Here is a 15935-nt window from a genome sequence, read left to right on the forward strand (position 1 = left end):
TCTTCCTTCCCACCAACCACAAAACTCTCTCTTTTCTCCATCAGGCACACGCAGTCACACAGTAAAAGAAAAGTTTGGTGGCTTCTTTTTTTTGTTTTAAGCACAAAGAGTCCACTGAAAACTGCCAAGTTGGGAGCTGTGATTTACAACCCACCAAACTCTCCCAAAATGCCTGCTGCTTCATCATATTCTCTTCAAACTTGTTCTTCATCAGCAAGAAGCATTGCCTCCAAAACTACCCAACCTCTTGCATTAACTGATCATCATCAGCGCTTCAGATCACTCTCCTTCTCTTCTCAACTTCACAGTCTCGATCTCTCAATCAAGTAAGCATCTTTTTCCTTGTTTTCTTATTCTTGGTTCAATTGGATTTGCTTAGTCGTTCTGGATTTCTTGCATGTTTGTGTTTAAAAGACTTATTTTTTGGGTTCCTTGTCATTGTTGTGGATAAAGGGTATCTGCTATTATTGCAATTTACAGGGGATTGACTTGTTCTGAACTGATATTCTTGGTTCAATTGGATTTGCTTAGTCTTTCTGGATTTCTTGCATGTTTGTGTTTAAAAGACTTTTTTTTTTGGGTTCCTTGTCATTGTTGTGGATAAAGGGTATCTGCTATTATTGCAATTTACAAGGGATTAACTTGTTCTGAACTGTTTAATCCAATTGGAGTAAGGAATGAGTTATACAAAATGTTGACTTTGGAGTGTTTTTTTTTTGGGCTGCAATATAGATTGATAAAATTGTCCATGGTATCTTGGTTTGGGGCGGAAGTTTGGAAATGATAGTATGTTTTCGCTAGTCTAATTCCTTATGGAAGGAAAAAATTGATTGATTACACATTTATGTTCAAGGTGGTTTGGGCATTTCAAGTAGAAAGAGATAGATGATAGAGTCAGGGTAGCAAGTAGCAAAACAGACACAGGAAGCTTAACAATAATTTAGAAGCAAGAATTTCGGATATAGGGAGTGGCCCTTTAAGTAAAGGAGAAAATGTCCTTAATAGAGCAAAATGACTGAAGTGTTTTCAGTGTGCTAAAATATCAGCAGCAAGAGATAGGAATGTAACGCCTTTTGATTGCAGATTCTAGACAGCTTTGACCATCAGCATTAAGTAGGCCTTGAATATTTTCTGGCTGTTACTTCTAATAATCACCAAAACATGTTGGTTGAAGTTAAAACTCATCACAGGCCCTGGGGAACAATGGTGCACACTTGGTATGCTGATATGTAACATCTCAACATTTAGAATAAGACATTCTTTTGCGTTGTTATTTTCCTTCATATGCCAATCGGGCATGTGACTGTATAAATTAAATCCAGAGCTCTTTTCATTTCAATCGCTGTTATCAAGTCACTGATCTGGAGGATATCTCTGTTGAATTCTTCTGATATATGCTTCTGCTTATTGCTGGTATTCCAAGCTGGTCCGACTTTCATATTAAGAGAAATGATATACTTTTAGCAAATTCCAAAATTAAATTGCGCACTCATACGTTGTCTTCAGTTTTGATTAATTTATCAAAATATTTGTTGTTTATATACAATCCTTTTTTTTTATATATTTCAAATGTATATTGTATATTTTAATCTTTCTCCCTGTGTATATCTCTATAATTTGGTTTTCAATGCGTGTTTGGCTAGAATTGCAGATTCAAGAAGAGAGTTGGATTCTAATAGATTAAATGCTGTTGTGAGAGCTCAAAGTAGCTTAGGAACCATGGAGGTTGATATCTCTCTGAGTCCAAGGGTAAATTCAGTGAAGCCTTCAAAGACAGTTGCTATCACTGACCAAGCTACAGCTCTTGTACAAGCTGGAGTGCCTGTTATTCGCTTAGCTGCTGGGGAACCTGATTTTGATACCCCAGCTGTAATAGCAGAGGTAATAGTTGGGCTGTTGAAAGATGGTTCTTTATTTTGACCAAATTGTTCTAGATTGTGGGATTGCCTGTAACTATATTCGTCTTCTGTTGATGCTCTGTATACAATTATAGGCTGGGATTAATGCAATACGTGAGGGATACACCAGGTACACCCCAAATGCTGGTACTTCAGAACTTCGCTCAGCTATTTGTCGTAAGCTGAAAGGTACTAGAGTCTGAGTGTGTTGTATTTCCTTTGGTTTCTCTTCTATTTTTCTTCGTATTGAAAAAGTTTGTTTGATGACAGAGGAGAATGGGTTATCCTACACACCCGATCAGATATTGGTTAGTAATGGGGCAAAGCAGAGTATTCTTCAGGCAGTGCTTGCTGTTTGCTCCCCTGGAGATGAGGTAAGTTTCCTTCAAAAGAGAGAGACTATAGAATTTTAACTATTCAAAGTTCAATAAATTTTTTGTTCATTGAAGTTAAGCCTGAAAAATTCTTTAGGGCTCTAAAACACTTTAGTGTATTGATTGATACTAGTGGCATGACTCAATTCAAGATGTTCGTCATTTATGGCCCTCTAAATTGTTGCAATCCAACTAGAATAGTGCCATTTAAAGTGTGATCTCAAGGTCGCTGTCTCCTGAAGAATCTACAGACAATCATATGCCTGTCTTTCATCTCTTCAGTACTTCAATCTTCAGTAGCAGTAATAGCATTCTCCTCATCATAATTTCTGTGGGAGAATGAGATCTGCAGTCCTAAGGGCTTGGATTTTCATGGGAAAAAATGTACTCGATGTGTCTGTTTATAGCTTGGATTTCTTCAGAAGTTCATGTCCTGCAAAATGTCAACTGAATTAGACTTTAATCAATACCTTTCCAGTGCATGCCCCTAGTTACAGAAGTAAGATATCAGTGGGGAAGACAGAAAGGTGATCATGTTAATAGGTATTTAAAGGATTTAAATTTTGTGAGGAATGTAGAGAAAAGATAATTTGTGTAGGAATAAGTGGGTGATTGCATGATTTAAGTCTTAAATAATTAGCTAACAAATCTAAACGTATTTATTTTGAAGATCGGTTTACTTACTGCTGTGCACTTGCCAGGTTTTAATTCCAGCTCCCTTTTGGGTAAGTTACCCAGAAATGGCAAGGTTGGCCGATGCAACCCCAGTGATTCTTCCAACTCAGATATCTGACAACTTTCTGTTAGATCCCAAACTTCTGGAGTCCAAACTAACTGAGAAGTCAAGGCTGCTGATTCTTTGCTCCCCATCCAATCCAACCGGATCTGTTTATCCGCGTAAGTTGCTTGAGGAGATTGCTGGGATCGTAGCAAGGCATCCTAGGCTTCTAGTAGGTCCTTTTTCTCAAAATCAGTAGTAGAGTCAAACCTAGCTAGATTCCAAATGTAATATTTTCTCCTTTTTCGTTTTAGGTTCTATCTGATGAAATATATGAGCACATTATTTACTCTCCGGCAACCCATACAAGCTTTGCAGCTTTGCATGGCATGTGGGAGAGGACTTTAACTGTTAATGGATTTTCAAAGGTATGGTCTTTTGATTGGATGAATTTACCGGGTGCAGGAGATTATCTTTTTGTCGTTTCCATTACTTGATTGCATGCTTCTGTTTAGGTAATCATAAGAAACAGTTTTTGGAGCTATTCTTGACTTATTCTGGATCAGAACAGGCTTTTGCAATGACTGGCTGGAGACTTGGATACCTTGCTGGTCCCAAACACTTTGTTTCTGCATGTAACAAGATCCAAAGCCAGGTACAGTGTTTAAGCCAAGAACATGATATTTAATGCTCGTCTCCTGCCACTTTTTAACTCTTGTCTGGGACCTCTCAATTGACTACTCAGTCATATAACGTTGTTAGGCAACAACTAATTCTCATTTAGTCCTAACACAATAATCAGACATGCGTCTCCATGACATATCTTCTGAAAGTATCTCCTTTTCAGGAATCAAAACCTATTACAGTTGCATTAAATTAAACTACCTTAATGTCTGAGATGTTTATGTGCATTTAGACAATTGAAGGCTTCTAGACTAATAAGAATTGACTACATAACTATCCACACCATTTGGGTAAAAGTATCTTCTTTTGAATGGATATCCTGAAGAGATGGATGTTCAGTATCTATAACAGCGTCACCTAGATAAGATTTAATTGGTGATGTTACGCGATTGATTATTAATGGTGAGATCAGATGTTGCGAATCATATTTTGTGAGTTGTGAAGTGTAAAAGTCAGTATTGTTATGCTTCTGTCCTTCCTGCTATAAATAACAAGTAGTTTGATTCGGGTGCTTTGTTCTTGCAGTTTACTTCAGGTGCAAGCAGCATATCTCAAAAAGCAGCTGTTGCTGCTTTAGAAATGGGCTATGCTGGTGGAGAAGCAATTGCGACTATGGTCAAAGCCTTCCGTGAACGGCGAGATTTTCTGGTTAAAGGTTTTCGGGAATTGGATGGTGTCAAAATTTCTGAGCCTCAGGTAACATCCTGGGCTTATTTTTTCTGGATTGCTTAATTGTCTGGCACAGTTGCCCCCCCCCCCCCCCCTCTCTCTCTCTCTCTCAAATTGTCCTTGTCATTTTCAGGGAGCTTTCTATCTCTTCCTTGACTTCAGCTCTTATTACGGAGCAGAGATTGATGGCTTTGGCAAAATCGATGGTTCAGAATCGTTGTGCCGTTATTTACTGGACAAGGCTCAAGTAAGACATCATGTTCTCCTTATGAATCTTTCAAACAAACATTTTTTATGACACAGCAGGTTAGGTATAGTGATAAACTGATGATATTGGAGTCTACCTCTTATAGGGGATTCGATTCTTGCCATAAAATGGAGTTAAATCATTGTAGTTTTTGGGGATGGCTTTTAGGGAAATGCCAAGAACTTATACATCATACATGTTTAAGAAACCATCCAGCAATAATTTTTATAAGTATATTCACAACGTTCCCTTCTTGTTACCCGCATGCTTGGTGCAGTGGAGGGGAATGGCAAGAGAGAGTATACATGTATAAATCTATAATTTCATCTCATCTTTTCGCTGCTTATTCCTTATTTAAACTTTTTATGTCCAAATGAGGTTGATTGGCGATTTAACTTTTCTAGTTTCAGAAATTGTGGTTTAAAGTCGTTGAAGTTTCCCACCTTACCAAACAAGAGGAAGTGAAACATTTTCATACACTCTTACTTTGTTGCTCTCATCAGCCAACCTATCTTATTTTTCAAACAGCACCGAAAAATTGATGAATCAACTTGACAGATTTCGACAAAATTGCTAACTATTACTCTAAGCTGGAGTAACCCTTTTTATATGACAGTGAACTACTGAAGGTAACCTCTGTACTTATTGCCATTAACGCCTTTTCATTCTCAGGTTGCTCTTGTTCCTGGAGATGCATTCGGAGACGACACCTGCATTCGCATCTCATATGCAGCATCTCTTTCCACTCTGCAGGCTGCATTTGAGAGGATCAAGAAAGCACTAGTAACTCGCAGGCCTCCTGTACCTGTTTAAATCTATATTGCCAATCATATATCCTGAAACACAATATCTGGGTGATCAGAATTTGTATGTTGCTGTAAGTAGACCTCTGTAAGAATAATTTTTCTGAACCTCTTGTAATTTTTCCACCCAGCTTTATTTGGTTTAGTGTAACAGAAACAATTTGTATTTGACTGGACCTTTTCATATCCTTTAAATGGTCTTTGTACGCTGCCTAAATTATGATAAATTAAAAGCTGATTCTTTCCCCCTTGCTTTTAGCTTTTGCAAGTCATGAAGTAGCTTTTTATTTTGTCTGTTTGATGAAAGATCTAACATGTGTATGGGGAACTGTATGTTTTATGTACCAAAACAATATGTTTTTTTTTTAAAAAAAATTTCTTTTCTTGAGAGAAGATCTTAATTTGTAAGATATATAATTTCCAATTTATTAGTTTAGATGCAACAAAGATTATGGATATCAGGAACAGGTTACAAACAGTTGCCATTTTCAATCGTTTTGGGAAAATGTATAAAAAAAAAAAAAAAAAAAAGCAGAAGTCTTAAATTTCGATTACTATTTAGCAGAGTGGTACACCATGTAGGAATTCGCATGCCATAATAAATCACATCTACAATTTTGCCAAAAAAGATAACGAGAAACAATTTTTAAAGCTCATTCTGGATGGAGCAATGGTTCGTTTGTGCTCCTTAGTCTTGATTTTTGCCCAAGTGTTTCAATTTTTTTTTCTTTATTTGAGACAAATCTCAATTCATCTTGAATATTTGCTATTATGTGCATAGCATGTTTGAAAGGATTTTTTTTTTAACGGATGTCTAGTGGTAACTCGTTAATATATTTAATTTACATCAAGCTCTCACATTTATTTTCCTCCTTGAATGTAAATACATTTTTCAAACTAATAGCATTCTTGTCGAATGCAGGTTTTGGGTTCAAGACGTCTCACTTACAGAAAAAATAAAAATAAAAACAAAAACATTCTTCTCGAAAAATATACTACCTTAACGAGTGCTCATTCTAATTGGCAATTGTGACAAGTATATTAATCTTGTAAAAGAAGTCAAATTAAAAAAGTGAATAAATACAATAGAAGACAATAAACATGAGTCCATTTAAAATTTTAAATAGCTTAGTCATTTATAGAAAACATCATTTATATAGGGTGTTAATTTAAACTTGAATTTTGTATGTACTTATAACTACAGACCATTTATAGCGGTTAAATTTCTCAGGAATCTAGTCCTAATTGATATAAATTTATGAATTTTTCTCATAAGTGTCCCTTAAATACACCTAAGTCACACCCTCCTCACTATGTTAATACACCCAGAGATATTGCAGTTTAATTAATTAAGTTTGAAAAAAAAAATTAATTAAGTTTGCTGCTGGAATGTAGCAGTTTTATTTAACCTCTCTCTTTCTTTTTCTTGTGTGAGCTTGGAAAAAAAAGACTGCACCCTTAATTTCTTCACGACATGAAATCGTTAAATGTTTCGAAAGTTTTTAATTTAATCGACTTATAAAATCTGTAATCCGCTTCTAAGTACAAATATTGATCCGGGTTATTCAAAAAAATATTTTTTTTGTCAAAATAGTACTATTGGGATTATTCAATCCCCTTTGCAACTTTGTTACTTTTACACGTGTTGAACGATTATTTTTAGGAATTTTTTTGATAATTATAATTTTATTTTATTAATTTCCTAAACAATGTATATGCAGGATAAAAGTAAGTTGGATAATAATGTGTTTAAAGTTTATAAGAAAACAAAACAAGTTTCCTAGAACATATAATCAATTAACAAAAGTTAAAAAAAAAAAAAATAGTTTGCTTTTGAATTTAATTTGGATTAAAGAAAATTTAAGGATGACCACTTTAGTTTTGACAGGTCAGAATGAATTAACGTGTCCGGTTTTGCCATGTCTGCATGCGTGTCCCACATCGGTGGTATTGGTATTTGCTCTACACAAACGTAAGACATCAGCCACTGACTTTCTTGCAAGACTTTGCTTTCTTTGGAATGTACCTGCGTACAATTTTTCATTTTCTCAACAGGATTTCCAATCCCTGAATCCTCTTCCAGCCGAAGGCAAATGTCTATACAGCCATGCAATTGCTTCCCAGTTCTTGATTTCTGTTTGTAACTGGATTTACATAACAGTACCTAAGCCTCGTTGCTTTACCTAGGATTGGGGGGACTAGGAGTCCAGGACTTGATCATCATCAAGAAGCTAAGGACGCCTTTGTCCAAAATCCAAACTTAACAATTTACTTGAACTACAAGACAATCTACCTAGCTTAATTTGTCAGGAATATTCTTCTTCATTCCCATGCTTTTGCATGGTTGCCTCAAGTATATATAACATAGAAGGATGATCTCATGTCATTTCTATTGAATTCGATAAGTTGCAAACAGGAAGAATAAGGAGCTAGTTATAGGCAGCTAGAAATGGCAATTTCCAAGTTTAATGGAGAAAGAGCATCAGAGATTGTTTTCTTTGATTTAGAAACGAATGTTCCTAACAAGGCAGGACAGAGGTTTCGGGTATTGGAGTTTGGTGCTATTGTTGTTTGTCCAAGGAAACTGATTGAGCTCGAGAGCTATTGCACCCTCATTAGGCCAGGGGACTTGTCTGCTGTTGCAGAAAGGTCTGGCCGATCTGATGGGATAACCCGCGAAGCTGTTGTAAATGCACCTTCATTTGAAGAAGTTGCAGATAAGATATTCAGCATTCTTGATGGCAGGATTTGGGCAGGACATAATATTCAGAGGTTTGATTGTGTTCGCATAAAAGAGGCTTTTGCTGAGATTGGCAGGCCTGCTCCTGTCCCTGTTGGGATTATAGATTCATTGAGAGTATTGACAGAGAAGTTTGGCAGAAGAGCTGGGAATATGAAGGTACTTTTCACATTTCAAAGCAATAGTCCTTGCTATTCATCAAATCCTTACAACATGTTCTGCTGATGTATGCTTCATTGCATGTCATATTTTTCATTCCTTGATCACAATAAGGAGATTGCCATGCTTGATGATATTAACCATTTTAGTTATAACATCTTTGACTTTGATGACAACCCTGGAAATCCGGTTTATGTTTTTCCTTCAGATGGCAACATTGGCAACTTATTTTGGCCTTGGACAGCAAAAGCACAGGTAAGTGCATACTTTCTGCAACCAGAACCACAAGACAATATATGATTTATCTGGAAATGAACTCATAGCGCAAAGTTCAACATTTTGTATGTTTCAAATTCCAGAAGCCTAGATGATGTTCGGATGAATTTGGAAGTCCTTAAGCATTGTGCAACAGTCCTGTTCCTGGTATACATCATTAACTTCTCGATTGTTCTCTTGCCTGATAATGAGAAGAATCATATAAGTGATTACTTACTGCCTAAAAATTATCCAACTTTCCCAGGAATCAACCCTCCCAAATGTTCTGCAAGGAAAATGGAACAACAATTCCAGTATGACAACACGAAGCAGGAGTCTCCTGGTATACGCATTACATACACCAACTTTTATTCCATCCACTTTGTCCTTGATTATCGAGGTTCTTATGTAGTTACACTTCAGGAGTCGAGTTTTCCAAATGCAATGGATGACAAACGGTATAATTCTTTCACAATGACATTAAGAAGCAATAGAGGAAATTTTCCATATGGAGAAAGCAGCAGGAAATCTCCACCACCATCTGTAGGATGTCATAGAGTAGTTCCATATACAACAGGAAGTCTTGGAAAGGTTAGACTGAAGTTTTTATCCTATAAATCTTGCCTTAGTTATCCTTCATGCAATATCGCTGATTGAAAGCTCTACCTAGATGACAGTAAGAGTGGGGAATCTGTTGTGCAAAGCGCAAAGCAAGCCTCTCAGTGTTCTCCTAAGGCACTCTCATTCCCTGCTGCGATGAGATGATGGAGCTGGTTCACGTCATTTGCATATGTTTGCATCTCCAGATGTCAAAGTACTATCTCTGTCTGTCTGTCAAAGGCCAACGAGATCAGAGACGGAGGACAATCCTTCTGCAGTGTTCCTCATGCCAATTGATTCACATGGCCACGAAATATTAATTCTCTAAAGAATCAAATGGAAGCTCAGATACAATAAGCAGATTCTCTACCACAGAACAAAGGCTGCACGACAGAAATTTGATTCTTACATTCTTTGATTCTTTGATTAACTGATTTGCTGATTAGTGATTTTACTCATTTACCAACTGTATATACACGTTACAATAAGTTGGTTATCTGGTTTTCAGATTTGGGAAGCTCTTCTTACTTGTCATCAAACTGTACAAAGTTGTGTATACATCTTAAATCTAGAATGATAAGTTCATATGGTATTCTTTTGCATTATCATCTTCTCACCTGTCGATTTTAGAGCACTGATGTACCCGAAAACATGAAAAATGTGCAAGTAAATACATTAGTAAACAACATTCTAGCGCATCAAGCTTTAGCACACTTCTCAATTTGAATTGGTATAATGAGCAATGTAAATGATCATCTGTTTCATGAGTAGACAGAAAGAGAACCAGAAGAAAACATCATCAAAAAGTCGTACAATGGAATTGGCAGATCTAATTAGCTACTCATAGAAGACAGACCTCGGCAGGCAATTTTTGCAGCACACCAAGCATGATATATTACAACTACATGAATTTCACAGCTTTCATGCTTAAGTTTCTTACAGAATATCACCACCATCACAAGCCATAGCATTCTTCTTCCCTTGTCCTAGTTGGTAAGGAAAGAAGCAAGTATTTACATTTATTATACATCCCATTATATTTATACGATATTTTTGGGACAGACAACACAACTCCAACTTGTTTATTAGGCCATTTTAGCAGTAATACACGCATCAATTGCTTCTCCAACAGTTAAAAAGACCCTCCTTCCAATGCTGTTCACAAAGTTGGCCAGCCTTAGCTTGTGAATGACTTGCCACCTTGGATTGGTCACAGCAAACTGCAAACAATTTATGAGACAAAGAAAAAATGAGAATCTGGTCTTATTGTCCCCTGGAAATTAGACAAAAGATATCGATTACTTCTATCCCCTCTGATGCTAGGCTGTTATGCAATTCCTTCAGAGAAGCAAGCCCCGTAGTGTCAATGTTCATCAAATCTATCACCAGTAAGAGTTAAAAGGAAAAGAAAAAAAAATCAGCAATCTTCTTGAAGAAAAGGGCTGAATTGTTATGAATCTAGAAGGCAAGCCAGAAAACTTAAATGCAATTGAAATATTTAAATCTCTCTTGTATCGAAATGTTGAGATACGCCAACTTTTCCTACAGATTTTATTAGATTGCGTTGGACATCAGAATAATTTAGTTAGTAGAAGAATAAGTCTTGTTAGGATATTTGTTAACCAAAAATAATCATATTGATTTGTTAACAAATATTTTAGGTATCATTTGTTAGGTAGAAGATCATGTTATCAAGTAGTTTTTTGTTGAGATTTTTTAAAGAATTGTTAGCTGAAATTGTGTGTTTGTTTCTTTGTAAACATTATAAATAGTGAGTTGATGAATGAATAATATAAACTCATTTTCCACCGTCATACAAGTTTCTTATAAGCCATTTTTGCAACACTAAGGTGTTGTTACCAAGTTTATGCCCCAAAAAATCAACACGAAAGCAAGCCTTGTTGAGTTTATCAAATGCTATAGATTCCTCAGCTATTCCTCCACATCTAGCTTGCTATTTATCTGAAATCCATTGGCATAAACAAAGATTCTTCTGTTGTAAAAGAACTTACTTGACATGTCAAATACTATTAATTGGGTCTTTCCTTTGGCATTGCCTTTATCACCCACCTCCTGCTTTCCAGTTGCCAGTTGCAGTATCCTTTGCCAAATTCAGAGAGAAAAAAAATGGATGACTTTACCCTTGAACATATATGGCAATGAATATGTGCTGATGTTCACTTGAGTTTATGCAGTACCGTTCTTTGATGCAATTAGAGTTTGCAAAGCAGAGCAAGGCACACTTGAGTCTGGTAACAAGAATTCCAGGGATCTCAACAGCCATCGGATATTGATTTACATCCACAAATATATCAGTTCCAGGAATCCTCCCGAGAGTTTCTGTCCCTGGCTGGATGGAACTCAATATTACTGTTACAAATGACACCCCTACCTGAATAACAAACTTTGATAATTAGAACATCATCAATTCATAATCTACACATCAACTGATTAACTTAAAGAATTAGCTGCAGTATAGGATCAAGTAAATATTCTCAAGTCACTTTTCCCTGCTTGCCTGCAGGTTCCTGTTCGAGTGCTCATGGATGAGTTCTGGGAAAATTCCTTTTCAACCATCAGTATTAACAGCAGATTCAAGCGGGCATATAGTCATTTTAAATTTAGCGTGACTTTGACACATAACAAGCTAAACAATTCATAAGCTACTGAAAACAACTTAAAGCCGGTCATAAATTTGTAGAAGTATTAGAGCAGTAATTCTATAGTATAAATGCCATAAATGTAGTAAAAAATTTGTAGTGTCTGCATGCCTTTAGGAGTCTCACGCTGATTGAAGTATTATGGAAGCCCTCTTAGAAAAATGGTGTTTAGCTACACTATATCTGCAGGCAGATTTTTGTTCTTTGAAATGATGGATGAATTTTTCTTTTCCTCTGCATCTTTCTGTCGACATATTGTACAAAATTTCAGTTCAAAATTATGGTATAGCAACAATATTATTCCTAAAAAGCAGCATTTTTCTTGGTAAAAAACATTAGACAGTTTTCTGTTCAAGAAAAGATTTGGTGAACATCATTTATGATAATAATGCAACTCAGGTTTCGTAGCATTATCAGGGACCATATAGAGCTTAAAAGTCAAAGATAACAAGTTTGGGTGGAGGATTCAACGAACACAAGCTTCAACTGTGTTATTGAAAGTAGGCACAAAGTTAGGGATGAAAGGTAAATGTAAAACTTATGTGAAAATCCAGGATCACAGGAGTTGAAATTCCAAAATTTTCCTTTGAGAAGTTGATTTTTACCCTTGGCATCCAACGCCCCAACAAAGCAGACAACACATACCAGGTGTAACACAATGAATAGCTAAAGCTCAGATCAAAATTTTGTAAGTAACAAGGATTTCAAAAGTGTTACCGCAACTAGTAGGCCGATCTCGACAGATGCAAACAACACTCCAAGAAATGCTCCAATGCAAGCAAGGAAGTCTAGCTTATCAACTTTCCATATGTTGTAAGCCTCATTTAGGTCAATCAGTCCTGGCAAAGCTGAAAGAATAATTGAAGCAAGGATTGCAATCGGAGTGTAGAACAAGAGTCGTGTGAACAATTCCAGTGATATGATAACTGTCACAGCCATTACAATGTTTGACACCACAGTTTCACAGCCAGCACTAAAGTTAACAGCAGTCCTTGAGAATGAACCTGCATGGAGGTTTTAGGAAACTGAATATTGGGCAACATGTCTTGAAGAAACTCATACAGGTGGTTGTTTGCAAGAGACAAGCAAACTACCAGGAAAGTATTGGATAAAAATATCTGGTCTAGATGTGTAAAGACAATCCTTGAAGTTGAGTTCGTAAGACAATATGTCAGGTTAAACCCAAAAAAAAGGGCAAATTATATTTTATCCCCCTATGGTTTAGTATTTTTTTTTTGTACATAACCCCTCTATGGTTTCAAAAGTTATACATAACCGTCTCATGATTTGGATTAAAATCTCAAAGTGGTGGAAATAATCATTCGTAACAGAACCTTTGAAAAAATCAAAAATTAAAATGTCTGAAGTGACCAAAATATATAAACATTATATATATGACGCACTAACCTCGTATAATTTTATATTTTACCATATAACCTCCTTATAGTTTAATACTTTATCATATAACTCCCTTATAATTTTTAAAATAAACACATAACACCCCTGTGATAAATAAATGATTTTCAACTTTACGTATGAGTATTTTTCACATTTTAGATGACTCGGTTATGGATTATAAATTTCATTACTTTGACATTTTAATCTAAACCATGAAGGAGTTATGTATAGTTTTTAAAACTATAAGAGAGTTATGTACAAAAACACTAAATCACAGGAAGTAAAGTGTAATTTACCCAAAAAATTAAAAAGGCCTACAATTTGACTAAATTTGGATTATGGTTTAAATTTCTCACTTTTAAAAATATACCTGGTCTTGCAAAAGGCAACTATTCATTCCGTGTTTCCACCTTTTTACGATTAAATTAGAGAAAAAAAAAAACTTAGACAATTTTTTTACCTCACTTGGAAGGTAGTTGGTTTTGTGACTTTTAGATTGGTACATGCAAAAACAAGGGAAAGGTGTAGGACTATTAACCAACAAGGGAAAGGTCACCTGTTGCAACATAGCAAGAAGTTAGTGATCCCGCAACATTCATGACTCCCATTGCCACCATTTCTTTGTTTCCATCAAGGTGGTATCCTCTCACTGATGCAAACGATCGTCCAACGGCAATGGCTTCCTGAAGTTTGACATTGTACATCATTGTAAAACTATAGAACGTAAGAATAAGCTATTCAATACTCAGAGTTGTTATCAAGAAGTGCACCGCAAGTGCAACAACTGCGACAATAAGCCCAATTTTGGCAGCTTCAGCAGTATGTGGTCCGTTCAACTGTAACTGGTGAACAGAAATAGGGTTCAACCCAGATTTGATATGCTTCACTATCTTGACTCCATGCTTATCAGCTCTTGTTAGGAAGACAATGAGTGTTGATAAAACGACAGATGTGAGAGGTGCAATGGTTGATAACCAGAAAAGCTTCTGCTTTTTTCGACCCTGAATTTACAGCACAAGTGGAATTTTGGGGATTATGTTCATATGCACAATAATTGATATAGAAAGATAAATAGAGGTGTACTTTAACTAGAATAGAACTACTGTTTGCAATATGTTACTTGCCAGAAATCTGGTTGTTAGGATGAAGCTGAGAAATGAACAACCAAGTATGAAGTTCAGAGGATTCCACTGCCAGAAAATATGCAGCAGTTAAGTAGCTTCCTCGTATATATTATAAGCCAAGGAATATCTTCTACGAATCAGGATAAGAAAGCATAGGAAGAAAAAAGTTACAGAATCATGGACTGATCTCCAAACAGCTGCAAGGACAGAGATAATATCAGTTTTGTTTGTAAATTTAGTAGTTCCAAGCAGTCCCTTCAGTTGCTGAAGGCCAATCATGATAGCTGCACCAGCCATGAACCCAACTATGGCAGCATGGGATAGAAGATCAACCAGAAATCCCAACCTATAATATGAATCCACATCCTAAGTGTAAGTTCGTGATGTCTTCAAGGATGTTTCCAACTCACAAGAATTTGATTTACCTGAATGCTCCAAAGGCAGCTTGAAAGATACCAGCAAAAAGGGTTACAGTGATCACCAGCCCCGTATACGCAACAGGATTTGCTACAGGATCTTCTATCTTCTGAATCATGGCTGACAAAAGCAGTGAAACTACAGCAACAGGTCCAATTGCAATCTCTCTTGAAGTTCCCAGTATTGCATACAAAAATGGTGGAACAACACTAGTGTCTGAAGTTAAACAGAAATTGTTGTAGTTTAGTGCTCCAAAATTAAATTACAACTCTGGAAGATCAATAGAGTATATGAGAATGCAAACTTACAGAGACCATACTGAGGATCAAGCTTGGCTAGAGTTGCATATCCAATGCTCTAAATGAAGTTTAAGGACAAACATAAGAGTAAGTACAGTAACCAATATTGTCCCTAATGTTGGCAATGATACAAAGCATTAATGGCATCCTTAACTTATACTCACTTGAGGAATGCAGAGGCTTGCAAGAGTCAAACCAGCCAATAAATCCTTCCTGAACATTTTGATGTTGTAGGCTTTGCCCCAAGAAAGAATAGGAAATAGATTTCCCAAAGATTTGGACACTTGATGCTCCCTGAGATGTTGAAATTTGTTCTTGAGAGGAAAGATAGTTTCGGTAATGCCATTCTGCAGCTTACACCATAGACCTGGTGGTTCTGGTGCATTCAGCACCCACTGAAACCTCTCAGGCAGCTTATCATCAGCCACCATTATAGAGGTTTCTTGGGCAGAAGGAACTGTAGTTGTTTGAAGAGTTTGGGGGAACTGAGAGAGATCCTCTGCAGCTCTTGCCACTGCTTCAGCAGCAATATTTTCATGTGCTTCTGAGAACTGGAAGTTCCCTCTCTCGTTCAAGGAAGTTGACGGCATGATAGTTGTTTGAAGTGTTTGGGAGAGCTCAAAGGGCTGTTTCCTCCATGAACCCCACAATCAGAAAGTATAGTAGAGCCTCAACAGTGCATGCAAAACTGAATAAGCTGAAACAATGACTATGAACTAGCACTAACATATGGAGTTTATGATCTTGTAAGTGCTGCAGCTGGTAAAATATTGTACTTTATTTTGGACTCTTCTAACTTTTTTGTGATTGCTTTCTTTCTTTTGTTTTTTCACTTCACTGTAGCAATCAGTGCCACTTGCATTGGAGAACAGAAATATAGTAACATCCTT

At 36.4% G+C, this 15935-nt stretch overlaps 3 protein-coding genes across 5 annotated transcripts; 2 read left to right on the forward strand and 1 right to left on the reverse strand.

Annotated features, from left to right (window-relative positions):
* The first annotated feature begins 23 nt into the window (after positions 1-23).
* On the forward strand, positions 24-5651 carry LOC113777783 (bifunctional aspartate aminotransferase and glutamate/aspartate-prephenate aminotransferase). 2 transcript variants are annotated; one of them, XM_027322982.1, is made up of 10 exons: positions 24-326; positions 1644-1881; positions 1994-2087; positions 2169-2272; positions 2974-3222; positions 3305-3418; positions 3562-3645; positions 4200-4370; positions 4477-4590; positions 5263-5651. In XM_027322982.1, the coding sequence occupies exons 1-10, from the start codon at positions 169-171 to the stop codon at positions 5401-5403; spliced, it is 1467 nt and encodes a 488-aa protein (XP_027178783.1). In that variant the 5' UTR covers positions 24-168; the 3' UTR covers positions 5404-5651. The 2 variants fall into 2 exon arrangements, with proteins under 2 accessions (XP_027178783.1, XP_027178784.1); XM_027322983.1 differs by having other exon boundaries at positions 260-326; positions 1652-1881.
* Positions 5652-7813: 2162 nt separating this feature from the next.
* LOC113778688 (protein NEN4) lies at positions 7814-9689 on the forward strand. Of its 2 annotated transcripts, none has more exons than XM_027324165.1 (6): positions 7814-8292; positions 8501-8547; positions 8652-8715; positions 8813-8890; positions 8971-9138; positions 9218-9689. In XM_027324165.1, exons 1-6 carry the CDS (start codon positions 7843-7845, stop codon positions 9305-9307), a joined length of 897 nt encoding a protein of 298 aa, XP_027179966.1. In that variant the 5' UTR covers positions 7814-7842; the 3' UTR covers positions 9308-9689. The 2 variants fall into 2 exon arrangements, with proteins under 2 accessions (XP_027179966.1, XP_027179967.1); XM_027324166.1 differs by having other exon boundaries at positions 9225-9294.
* A 326-nt stretch (positions 9690-10015) lies between these two features.
* Positions 10016-15675, reverse strand: LOC113778555 (low affinity sulfate transporter 3-like). The gene is made up of 12 exons (XM_027323996.1): positions 15210-15675; positions 15055-15103; positions 14755-14962; positions 14501-14675; positions 14330-14395; positions 13976-14206; positions 13762-13888; positions 12525-12811; positions 11346-11539; positions 11160-11248; positions 10450-10526; positions 10016-10367 (listed from the first exon to the last, which is right to left on the reverse strand). Exons 1-12 carry the CDS (start codon positions 15633-15635, stop codon positions 10233-10235), a joined length of 2064 nt encoding a protein of 687 aa, XP_027179797.1. The 5' UTR covers positions 15636-15675; the 3' UTR covers positions 10016-10232.
* Positions 15676-15935: the final 260 nt, after the last annotated feature.

The sequence above is a fragment of the Coffea eugenioides genome, chromosome 7, assembly GCF_003713205.1.
Source record: "Coffea eugenioides isolate CCC68of chromosome 7, Ceug_1.0, whole genome shotgun sequence".
NCBI lineage: Eukaryota > Viridiplantae > Streptophyta > Magnoliopsida > Gentianales > Rubiaceae > Coffea > Coffea eugenioides.